This window comes from Montipora foliosa, chromosome 3 (assembly GCF_036669935.1).
Source record: "Montipora foliosa isolate CH-2021 chromosome 3, ASM3666993v2, whole genome shotgun sequence".
Classification (NCBI taxonomy): Eukaryota; Metazoa; Cnidaria; class Anthozoa; order Scleractinia; family Acroporidae; genus Montipora; species Montipora foliosa.
The window spans coordinates 32,874,694-32,887,550 of record NC_090871.1 but is presented as its reverse complement, the minus strand read 5'-3'; the positions used below and the strand labels follow the sequence as shown (position 1 = coordinate 32,887,550).

Below are 12,857 nucleotides of genomic sequence, written 5' to 3'. Positions count from 1 at the left end.
CAAGAAACATCTTCTTTTTTAACAATTAATGTACATGTAAAAAATTGTTGTGACTAATAAAGTGAATAATCATAATAACACAGTTAAAATAGATCTAGCTTTTAAGTATGCAACGTTTTTTGAGACGTGGACAGCAATTACTAAAAGTGAACTGTTTTCCCTTTTAACTTACAGCTGTAACCACATTTAAATTGCCACTTGTACATGTAGTATCTTGTCTCTATTACCAGTAATTGCATGATAATCTGGGAGACACTACTGTACTGGCAACTGACATATTATCTTCCAGCTGCCGTCTGTGTTTCAAAAACGTGGCATGCTTTATACAATGTCATGTACATGTAAGTTCTGAGATGCAAGATGAAATCCCAAGATACTTAATCTTGCAGTGTTACAAACCTTTCCAAGCATGCAACTGTTCTTCAGATCAATAAAATGGCAACCAAGAGACTCATCGCACAAGGGACACATCTTGTAAGTTAATGGTGGACTGTCACACACATCAAGCCTGAAAGTAACATTGAAGGAATTGCAACTTTATTTTCGATACATTTAATATTGGGTGAGAATGCCTGCATGCAGTGTCACACTGAAAGCAAGTACAACTGCCATTCAGGCTACAGTTGATGAATACTCACGCAGGTCTGTTGTCTGGTCCATTCATAGTTATGACTCCATACAGGAAAACAAGCAGGCCAACAAACGACGGCATAAGAAGCCAAGCAGTGTATTGACCTTAACACCAACATTCAAAGAACAAAGTCAACAACGTTGCAACCTTGAAACTTCTCTTTCATTGCAGTTTGAAAAATTATCGTTGGAGTAACAGAACTGGGAGCAAAAATTAAGCATCATTTATTAATTTTTCATTGTTGGAAATACCAAGTCAATCTGATACACAGTAACTTACAGTAAAAAAAGTGAAAAAAAGGGAGTTATGTTTCTAAGTAAATTGGATTTATTGGGATTTTAATACCAACTAATTGCATTTACAGTGTAACTCAAAAAAGCAATTAATTTTATGCCTTACCAAGCCAAGCAAAATAAATTCCAATTTTCTCTCCAAAGTATTCTCTGAGAAGAAAGGTTAGATAAGACTTCAGTGTTTGATATTCATTTTTTTAAAATTATACTTTAGAATAAAATAGACATTAATGCTGGTAGGCAAAATTATACTGGGCAGAGCCTGGGAGGAGAGCATTTCTTTTCCCATCATATGACTACCTTATTTGGCTCTTTGATTTATCCCGCCATACAATGTATGAGCCTTCTTGGTTTGACATTTCTAAAGCTCAACTTGTTCTTCTTTACTGTTCAGCAACTTAATCCCTCCCAAAATTTTTTTTTGCATATGCATATGGCAAGGAAGATAATTAATTTTATTCAAAATCCAACATGTACATAATTATCACATTGTCATCAGAGAAAAGCAATCCAGAACTGAGCAAGAATATTCTAGACAAGAACAAGGCACGAAACTGTCAGATGTTATTAAAAGTCCAGTCATGCTGACTGGCCAGATGAACCAAAAACACCAAGCTTAGGCAGTATCTTTCAGAAGTTACTGTCACAATAAAAGGGGGCACAAATATACATGTTGACATTTTACTAAACAAACCTGATATGGTCAAGTGGTTGATATTTGTACCATTTTCCCCAGCGTGCCCAGTATTCTTTAAGAATCTGTCTTTTGTTCAGTTTGATCTCCTCTGGTCCATCAGGTCCTTCTTTCCATTCCTTTGGTAATTCAGCCAGACCCTTAATTGGAGAAAACTCTATAGTAAATGACTAACAACTGATTATGCCTTTTATCATGATAACATAATTTCTCAAATGGCGATTGCTAAAATTTTAATGTAGAACTTCTGCTGATGACACAAAAAGATATGGGGGAGAGTGGATAGATGGATGGATGGATAGATAGGGTTGTATTATATAGTTTTATATTAGCCCAAAGGCTGAATAATGCAATTATTTACAAAACAATTACAAATTTCTTCAAAAAAAACTACAGTACAATGTACATTAAAATGGTTTGTAACAATTATAAATATTGCAAATCTGATTAAAATATAACATAATTTAAAACATGCATATCAAAATTAATTAATTAAAAGGTGGCATACATGTAGCTCTGGCTTGCCATTGCAAGTATAAAAGTGTTCTTCACCCTACTGGTACGAACATGTAGGATGTTTAAGGGGCGATTGTTTCTCATCTGGGCTATACCTACATGTAGGATGATCGTTTCAAGGGGGCAATAAATTAAAGAGTTTATGATCTTGGTCGGAAGGTGTGGTGTTGAAACATTTGTTCAACAACTGGCGATGGTGGACTACTGTACCATAGGTGAACATTATGCCCAAAAAGTTCACCGTAGCTCGAGCCAGGCATAATAATCAATAGCACCCTCTTTTCGATACACACAAGTTCATTAATTAGATACTGTGGCAGGGCATTATAAAATACTGGTATTGCATGGTCAATTGTAGATCCTATACACATGTTTAATTATGTGACATAAAGCTCACCACATGAAGGGGATATCCAGCGGTAAAAACGCCTTCCTCAACAAGTCGATTGATACCTACAAAATACGGCAAATTTATTATTCAACAGCTCAGTCAAGTGCATAATCAGCATTTTATTCTATCCAGACTGAGGCTACATGTACAGTGCAGGTTAGATTAATCTGGAAGCCTTTAAGAGGCTATTGTCACTTTACTCAATGTGTAAAAACGTTTTAATATCAGCTAGCACACTCTAGTCCAGTAATTAATTAGGGATCAAGTACAAATAAATTATGGTGAATGAGGAAAAGCATCCATGTGCGTAAACTTTGCATGCATGAATGAGTGCCCATTACAATCTACTATTTAATCTTAATTGTTTGTATACTAGATCTTTGGGATGCTTTACTTGTCACACATGCACACAAAAGTGACAACAAAATGAAGCACAATTTATTCACTTCAAGTTGGTGAATGCATTTAAGCTGCATGTCATCATACCAATTTCGCCTTTTTGCCGCTTGCCAAATGGGGCAGTTTCCATGATCTCGTAAACCTAAAAAAAAATCAGTGGGTTACCAGGTGAACATGTACCAGACAAACTTAAGATAATTATTCTATACAGGTACCTTACAGTACATTGGGAGTTTCACCACTGAAAGTCACAATATCATTATATTTATTGCAATGAATGTGTCTACATAATTATGTACTGGTCTTCTAATAGGATGCGGACAAATTTAAAGATTATACGGAAATTTTTGGCCATATTACTCGTAAACATGGGTTGATTATGTGGAAATCACATCAGATTATTTAAACAATTAATAAAATATAATTTAAACTAATAATTAGGCCTGTTCAATGTATTTTCATGATTATGGTAAATCAGGACTCGAAACTGCGACCAATACAGTCGCATACAGTGACTGTTTGTGAATTATTTCTCTTAATCATTAAACTAGCTGGAAGAGTCGCCAATTTGCGACCAGCTTTCACTGATAAAATAAAAGGGTTAGCAGTTGGCATTTTGCCGCAACTTTTGCTAAAATAAATAAAGCGATAAGAATTATTTTGTTTCTATTGTGAGATATGGAGCAAAATTGTAATATGGTTGGACTGCGATCCATTCTGTCAATTATTGACCATTTTCAGCATTTTTTTTTACACAAGTATTGTGTGTTCCTATTTTCCCTACGATTACAAAATAATGATACAATTTAATTTGTGACTATATATATACTTGCACATAAATTTTCATATGTCTTGTCGCAATATTGCCGCCGGATATTTTTTTTAAATTTCGACCCCAGGGTATTTGTCATTTATAAAACAGCCTACAGTGCCCAGGCTCACTGCCGATGCAAAAATGTGTGAAAACTGCTCAAAAGACAAAACCTTTCATCTTGCGAACGAAATGGCGTGTTTTCTTCAATCGATCTTCAGTGTTCAGGAAAATAAGCATTTCAAAACAGTCGATCTCTTTGGTTTTTATGTTTGTGAGAATGGTATTATAAAAGCAGCTTGTGAGGCATTTCTTCTGTTATAATGCGGAAAATGTCATAATTATGCGGAGGATGCGGATTTATGGGAATTATGCAGATCCGCATCACCGCAATTCCTCTCGGATACCATGTATATGTATAATATAGCCATAGCAGACACATGTCATAATTATTGTTAACATCAGCAAAGAAAATGTTCCCAATTATACTGCCCCAATACTGTACTCTGCCTAAGAATGCAGATAGATTTGGTGATTAAAAATTCTTACCACTCTTGTTCTTTCTGTTTCTGTGAAGTATGTTTCTGAATCTTCATGGCCAATAAACCTAAAAAATTAAATAACAAAGCTTGGATCCTCCACAAGAAATGCAAAATGAATGCAGAAGATTTTAAGCCAATTTCCCTCCTGAGAATGAGAGTATAATAGATTTTACTGTCTTACACAAGATAATTTCAGTTGTCGATGGGGTTAATTGGATCAGGGCGAAGGCGCACATGCCAATCAACAACATCATAAAGTTAGGTCCAATCAAAAACGGTCCCCTTTTAAAATAATTCATTTACCTCCTGAGAGTGAGACTTGCATAGATTTTACTGTCTAACACAAGATGGTTTCCCTCTTCAATGGGGGCCAATTTAACGGTGAAAATTTCAAGTTAACAACATCTAGGTCCACCAAATAAATCACAGTCCCCTTTAATTCATTCCCTGCAGAAAGTGAGAGAGATTTTACTCTGACTAATGCCAGATGACTTACTCATCAATGGGGATGAATGGGTTAAGGAGATTGAATGTCCCTTAGGTTTGGGGCAATGGACTGCAGACCTTATTACGCATCAAAGGCCTCATCTGCAGACAAGACATAAATCTATCTTCATAAAAATTAATGGCTCAGAACAAAAAGTACTATATGTATATCTTATTGAGTCCCAAGCGCGAGGGCTGTACTGGGAGAATATCGGCCCTCGGTCTTTTCTGTCGTATAAACAATGCAGCCAGGTTGATTTGAATACGGTTACTATTTTGGCATGAAATTTGCATTGTTCAATTCAAAATAGCAAATTTGGCACATAGTGCACCACTCACTTAAACCACCATCATGACTTTCTGGCAAAAATGGTTCTGTGTAAACACTCCCAAACCGCATCAATTTTGACATGGTTTTGAAGTCATGAAACCATATCAATGTGAAACCGCATTCACGTAAACGCTGCCTAAGAGATTTATTACACGACTGGAACCAGCTGTATTTAGAATTTCTGAAAATTCCTATCCTGAAGATTTAGGGGAAATAATGTGCAGCAAATATTAGTGAACGCAGCCTTGAATCAGCCACTGTGACAGTTTTTGTCCGTTCAATGGCTCTGTTCTTGAAGCAATAAAAATCTCCGATGTAGGGCTTAATTTTCCAGTAAGCCATTACAGTCTTATGCTGGAAGGAATTTGAATTGCCTTTATTCAACTAATCAGATTTGTTACTACAACTTTCGCTGTCAATGGTGACAGAACTGTTACCCGTCAAAAGAGCCCGCAGCGTTCCACTTCACTCAACTCTAAATTTTCACAGAAGTCAAACCTCTGCAACTTAATGGTTTTTCAGTGAGTGATTAACCCATTGACTCCCAGGGGTTGGCCTATTGACGAGTTTAGGGCGGTTTGAAAGTCAAAGGGTTAAACTTTATTCAACGAAAAGTGCTTTTATTTACAAAGAAAGTATCTCACAAAATCAACAACTTGAAGCATCAATATCACTTTGAAAATTTGATGGAAAACAAGTCAAACTGTAGCACTGAAGGAAGAAAGGAAGAAAGGAAGAAAGTTTGTTAAGAAAGTTTGTTAAAAACATGTACATGTAGCTAACAAAATGTGATGGTTGGCACTGCAAACATCGAACGTGATTGTGGTGCCAATTTAATTCATTTTTGTCATCTGTTTCGGTGATGATTCTTCTTGGTCGCTTTGTAGCCAATTTGTTCACCATTTAAGCAGCCCTTCGTGATTTGGAATGTGCAAACTGAGATGGAGGAAGTATTTGCACCAGTACAGACAGCTTCAAAGTAGTTTGAGCTCGATGAACAGCTCACAGAGACCGCACTTTTCAGAGGAAAAAAAAACTGAAGGAAACCTTGCTGAGTTGTGGTTGGATGTGGAATTGATCTGCCTAGACTACATAAAAATATTTCAAGTTGATTTTTACTCAGTGATGTACACTGTTAAAGCCTTGTACCACATATTGATGGACATCGTTGAATTTTCTTTTGTGCTTCACTGCCAGGAAAAAAAAATGTATGAGTCTTCGGGTTTCTTCATGTCCGCTCTCCTGTGGTTTGTGAATCCTTTGAAGTATTTTGTTGGAAATTTATAATCGAAATTTCCGAAGTTATTAGATACTCTTTGCCATTTTGTTTTTGGAAATTATGGGAGAAAAATTCAAGTTCTGACAATGTCAGTTCCTCTAGCTCTTTTGTTTCGGTTATGCTGGCACAAAAACGCTGAAGTGCTTCAATGTTGACCTTTGCGCAGAAATATTTCCTCTGTTGGCTATTATTGTTGACTTCGCAGTCAGTTTCATTGTCAAGGCTGTTGCTACTATTTCTGTGTAATTCTCTCCCGGTGGCGAGGATTTCAACATTTTAGCTGCTTTACCACTATAACAGAGTCATGAGAAATGTTAGTATTTCAAGACTGAAGCAGGGTATTACTTTGTGTCAGCTATTCACACTATTTTTAAGAGAACTGTATTTTGTACTGTCCACCATCATGACTTGAGAGAAAGAGCGAGAAATATATTGTAAAGTTTTGAATAGAGTGGGATCATTCGGGACTATACCTGGTCTGATACAGAGAGAATATCAGCCCTTGCGGGACCAGAAATGAAGGAATGCGATCACTTGATTTTAGTTATTGGCGCTAGGACTGTTTTAGTTGTGTAATAAACATGTGTTATTCACCAGTCGGGAGGTTCGTGTAGTGAAAAACTGTGACTGAGGTCTCAAGCACAGTCGAGGGCTGTACTGTAACTGACAAGATCACAGATTTTTCCCTATATGGACCGACCAAGAAGGCTGGTGAATAACCTGTACACTGTATTTTTTTTTTCCTACAAAGATGTGCTGGCTGGGAACTCACTGTTGCTCAAGGCTCAGGTCTGCAATGCTTATTACATGCATATATTCAAGTAACAGACAATATCGCAATGATCGGTTGATTCTGTTCAATTCTATTTATTAATTTGAAAAGCAGCACTTCATCATACAAGCTCACACAACCAGGGCTAGGATTTCGCCTGGGTTGGCTGGCAAAATGAAAAACTCCACCTGCTCCCAGAGCCAGTCAGATTGCAAGATTCGCAGAATTCTACCTGCTTGCACGTTTTAAAAAAACTATTTTTCTTTACCAAGAATTGTGCCAGCCCTTAGTAGAACCAAGCATACTTAAAAGTCTTTGTCAATGCTATTTTGACAATTTTGTGCAATGTGCAAGCCTTTTTGCTCTGTGTTGCTTGGAACCCAGAGTCTCTTCAGCATGGCTATGTTTTGAAATACATGAAATAGTCTAAATGTATTTATTAAATGCCCTACCACAGGGTGCGAAGAAAGTCAGCACTAAGCTTGCCATTCAGGTACGCTGTGGCTATCATCTTCTTACCCCATGTTTTAATTAAACAATTATTAATTAAATCATGGATTAGTTTAATACCCAATTATAGCTACTTCATTTAACTCGTTTTCCGAATTTAAACATTTGACATCTGCCTTTTGTGCAATTAAATGTGGCAATATTTGAATACAGTTGTAAATGCAAGATATTTTTCTGTTGGATCTATTTACATGTACATGTACTGACCAAAAGGTAAACTAAAGGTAAATTTGCCCTTTGCATTTGCTGTAAACGTGTGATTTGAAATCTGTCTAATGAAAGATAGTGTTGATTCAGCAAGACTAGCTTTATGTAAAAGAATTCTCAATTAGCACATTTTAATATTCAAACTGTTTAATACTTCAAGATTGTGTGGATTAGTTGTCTGACACGAAATGTAATTTGCGATACTGTAGATACTTCTTTCAACAGTCTTCACTTTGTGAGATCAGCTTGAAAAAATGGTTTTTGGTTCACAAAAATTTACCTTAAAGGTAAATAGTATGTCATACAGTAATCCCAAAATCAAAATTTCCACAGAGCACTTCACTTGCCCATCGGGCAAGTAAAAGTCAGAATCCACTAGGCTGATTACAAAATCCACTAGCCACAGGATAGCCAACAAAATTGACTCTATTTGCACACTGCTACCATTCTTAAAACCATGTGGAGGTAATAATATTACTTTGTTGTATACATATGTCAAAACAAAATGTGTAGAATCTTGATAGATATTTCAATACTATCAGTTTTGTTTACATACTGTACATGTACATACCAGTATTATGTTTAGCTCCAAAATAGGCATTTCTTTTCATTTCCTATTTAGCAAACGATTTTCTCCATTATATATACATGTATAGTAGCTGGCATAGATTTTACATACTTTTTAGATGCTATTTTTAAATCTATAATTATGCCGTACTTGTCTATTAAAAGTCTTTAATTTTATTTTACCACCTCAAATTCCCCGGCGTTAAACTGAGTAAAATCTGTCAAGTCTCACTTTCAGAAGTCAATGGAGGGGAGTCGACTATTACAGCAGCTGCTGTAGTTTTTGACTTCTTGATGTATTTATATTGCTGTGAGAGAAAAGCGAGTATTTTGCATAATAATTTTTGTTATGTACAGTTACTTATAGACAATTCATAACCAATAACATTATTTTAATCACTAACTTGTTGAGCTTGTTTGCTTGAAATGTGCAGGTGAAATAATCGTTGGGTTGTCCAGGAACATCATCCTTGAAAATGTTTGGCAGATGGAATTTCTCTAACATCCGTTCTGACCAATTTACTTTTTGAGTAGTTCGCAACTATGAAGAAAGACAAGGTCATAGTAATTTTATTGTGTTGAAAACAGGACAATATACAGAAAAGGCATTGAAAAACAAGCCAGTAAACTTAAGTCATCCAGCATTAAAGGTAGACAGATGACTTGATATTAGGCCAGTGTATTAGTATACATAAAGGATATTACATAACCGCGCAGGGATACCAATTTTATCTTCGAGTGCTGAAAGTATCTCTCACGAGTGAGCTTCGCTCACTGGTGAGAGATATATATACTTTCAGCACTAAAACATGCATGTTGTGTAACATGAAGCAAGATATGAAAAACAAATCATGATAATGTAAAATTTTGCAATAACAATGTTAATGTAGTAAAGAAGAATTATATTAAAGCACAAAAGTATCTTACAATGAAAAGGAAGCTCGCATTTTATTGGCTAATTGTGTTTGTTACCATGACAACATCTCTATTCTCACATGCAAAAGATAAAAATGATATGTTCACTGCATGCGGTGAAAATATGCTTTTTTAATAAAAGGAGAAATACTGGTATTTCATCAGTATCTATATAATAAATAATTATGTTTATATATTAAAAGATGATGATGATGATGATGACAGCGGTGCTGGAAGGGCAAATTCCTACCATTTTTAAACATAACTAAAAAACATTCAGAGGAAATCCCAAATAAAGTCATCAAACAAAGAAAACAAACAACTGAAGAATTAAAATTCTGTATATGTCAGGTACTCAATTCACCACGAAACCCCCTTGCTTTTTATCTCAAATTATGTCTTATGACTTTGTAACTTTTTAAAATTTATAATTAAGTGGAGCGATTCTAAAATAGCCGGCCACTATTGTATTCTTGTAGCGGAATCATTTGAAGAACAGAAAGAGGGATATACCAATACATGCTACTCATATCCAAGTAAGTGGACGGTGTTCTAGGCCATGCAAGACCTTGGGCCCGTTTCTCGAAAGTCCAGAAAACTTTTCGGGCCCGAAAAGCCATCTGTGAAATTGCCAACCGCTTATTTTGGAAAGCCGATCTTTTAACATGTTTTCAAGGTAACAAAAAGAAAAATAACTGTGAAGTTTGACGTATTAAATGCTGTCCGTTCTTGAGTTACAAAGGGAATTGTCACACCCGAAAATGGCCCGTAAAGTTCAGGGACTTTCGAGAAACTGTCCCCTGACACGTTCTCTCCGTACCTCCAATGGAGCTCTGAAGTTCAGTTCCTCAGCATAGAAAAGCAAAACTTCCCATGGAGCATGGCATTTGATAAAGTGAAGCTTGACCTTCTTGTCTTGAGTTACCTCCTAATTATTCAAAATAATGGTTTTTGATAAAGCACATATATAAAGAACTGTAGTTCACCGCCATCTTGAAAAATGAATGACTTGGTATAGTGCACTGGGTACTAGTTTGATCTTTCATGGTATGTTCCCAGTTTACCATCAATTGCACTATTTGAGGTTCGTGTGGCGTGAAACGTCCAAAAAATTAATCGTGTGTCGTGTAAAAGGGAAAAAGTTAACCGTGTGTCATGAATTATTTTGTCCCGATAACCGTGTTGTTTTTAGCTTTTCCAAAGCTCTGAACAATTATTTGAAGTAAGAATTAAGCGTGCACCGTGGAATCGCGAAATTTTAAACCGTGTACCGTGTTTGCTACACCCCCATTGAGACCCTCCTATTTTTCTTGGACATTGTAATCGGCGTTTTCTTTTACTGAACGTGAGTTTAATTAAAACTTGCATTTAAGCTGATGAGCCCCTCCGAGACAGTGTTCCCGCTCAAGGATTGGAGTGTTTACCAACAGCCAATAATACGCACAAATAATGACATAGAGGAGTGGCAAGATGTACTGAAAAGACGCGCTGGTGGACAGAGTGGTTTGCCGCTAAAAACTTACTGATTGAATTGTTGGAATGGGAGGACGGACTGACCAGCATCACCATAAGGCTAGTTTCAAATGAGACACTCTAGGATACGGCGCAAGTGTTATAGAAATGTTCAAAGAAAGCTGTTGGGTTTCTAGGGAACGAAACGAAAATCGTGAAACAACCGCTGCCTATTTGCTTAAGTCGTGTTCACATCTAAATGGACCAGTTCGTTACCCTGGGTGCTAGAGCAATTTTTCCAAAGGTTTCGAGAGAGTACTACTCGAGTTGGAGGCAATGTCTGAGTACTGAAAAAAAATACCTCTGGTGACGCAAGCCCAGAGCCTCGGTTCCATGGACTTTTGTTTCATGTTTTCAACTTTTAGTGGAGAGTTTCTTTTGCTTATTTTTGTTTTTCAAGATTGACTTCTTAGTGTTTTACAGACATCCAAAGGTGCAATGAATTCACGAGAAACGTCTTTAATTTTGTAAGTGAAATCACGTTGATATTTAAGAAAGAGTCACTGAGACATGATGACATTAAAAACTATGGTTCATTGTTTGTAAAGCCACCCAAGATACAATAAAATTCACAAAAAAATCAAAATGGCTAGTTACGCCTGGGTTTCAGATAACATTGTGGGTCATTTTAGATATTGTGGTAGCTCATTTAAGGTAATTTTAGACCATTTTAGGTCATTCCTTGTTTTAGTAAGTTACTACGTAGTGAAATATCCGTACTATTAAAAAGTTGTGAAAATACGTTGTTCGTGGTTAGTCTTACGAAGCTCGTTTCATCCCGACCAAGGGATGCATCAGAGACCTTTCTGCTTGGCAAACTCGTTGGGCATCACGCTTAAAGTCCCGTTCGCTAACAAAATTATGACAGAAATCTCGCCTTATATCGCATAAGGATTCCGGACCGCACAAATTCATGAGTGAAAATTGACAATAAAGTTGACAGTTACTTGTGAAGATACATTGTTCGTGGTTAGTCTTACGAAGATCGAGCTTCGTAAGACTAACCACAAACAATGTATTTTCACAAGTAACTGTCAACTTTATCACCAAAAAGTTACACGTGTGTGAAAAATGAGTAGTTCTGTACCTCTTCAAATTCTAGCTGAGACTTCGCCAAGTTTCCTAAGAACTTCTGTCGATATTCCAGGTGTTTAGGCGGTGGTGCCTTCTCTCCTTCTTCATAGACAAGCACAAAGTCTGCAAAAAATGCGTGTTGCTTGAAATTATTGGAGAGGTTGGCCTTCTGATAAGGTTAGCCAGGCAATTCTTCTTGGTCTTTGTGGCATTAATTTTTACGTTATGTATTATATAACATGTGTTTATTAAGTAACATAACTTAAATTTTGTGGAAAAAATACCCAGCGACTATAAAAAAGAAAAATTAATTAAGTTAGAAGTCTGCTTATTTGAAAGAATATCGCATTAATTTTACTGGTTAATGTTGCATTGCAGCACAATAATGACTTTTTTTGTGATATCATACCAATTCTTCTTTTGCCATCCTTGAAGAAGCACCCTCTGTCCCCACTCATGTCTTCATCGTTATCAACATTCTAAAATAAGAAAAGCACATTAATCTCCATTATTAAATTAAAATTTAATGAAAGGTCCAAAAAGTGGCTTTTATTATTTCTAGGGTGGTTACAACAAGCTAAAAGGCATCATGATAAATCAATTATTAGCTAACAAAAGAACATTGAAAGCTTATTCACTTGTCTTTATTATCATGCACAGCAAAAAGAACACAAAACCACATTCTGTATTTTGCTGCTTGTCTTCTATCAGGCCTTTAGTTAAGTTGCCAGTAGTTTTTACAATAGACTATTCAGTTAAAAACAATATAATAAGTTTTTTAGTATTCGTAAATTATTTAGTTTAAAAAAGTGGACTTGGTTACATTAATCGCTGGCACTACAAAAATTAATATTCAAATTGGTCAGTATTTTACAGTGATTAATAATTAGAATGGTAAAGTTGTTTACTATGAATGTGGATATATTT

At 36.0% G+C, this 12,857-nt stretch overlaps 1 protein-coding gene across 2 annotated transcripts in view; it reads right to left on the bottom strand.

Annotated features, from left to right (window-relative positions):
• LOC137997315 (anoctamin-7-like) overlaps positions 1-12,857 on the bottom strand; it is a 47,413-nt gene that overhangs the window by 22,809 nt on the left and 11,747 nt on the right. For both annotated transcript variants that reach the window (XM_068843233.1, XM_068843232.1), the window contains 11 exons: positions 12,340-12,409; positions 11,944-12,053; positions 10,165-10,272; positions 8,834-8,970; positions 4,285-4,342; positions 3,012-3,066; positions 2,532-2,587; positions 1,619-1,758; positions 1,031-1,074; positions 639-735; positions 400-508 (listed from right to left, as the gene is read on the bottom strand). In XM_068843233.1, coding sequence (XP_068699334.1) covers positions 400-508; positions 639-735; positions 1,031-1,074; positions 1,619-1,758; positions 2,532-2,587; positions 3,012-3,066; positions 4,285-4,342; positions 8,834-8,970; positions 10,165-10,272; positions 11,944-12,053; positions 12,340-12,409 — 984 coding nt within the window. The remainder of the gene's footprint in view (positions 1-399; positions 509-638; positions 736-1,030; positions 1,075-1,618; positions 1,759-2,531; positions 2,588-3,011; positions 3,067-4,284; positions 4,343-8,833; positions 8,971-10,164; positions 10,273-11,943; positions 12,054-12,339; positions 12,410-12,857) is intronic.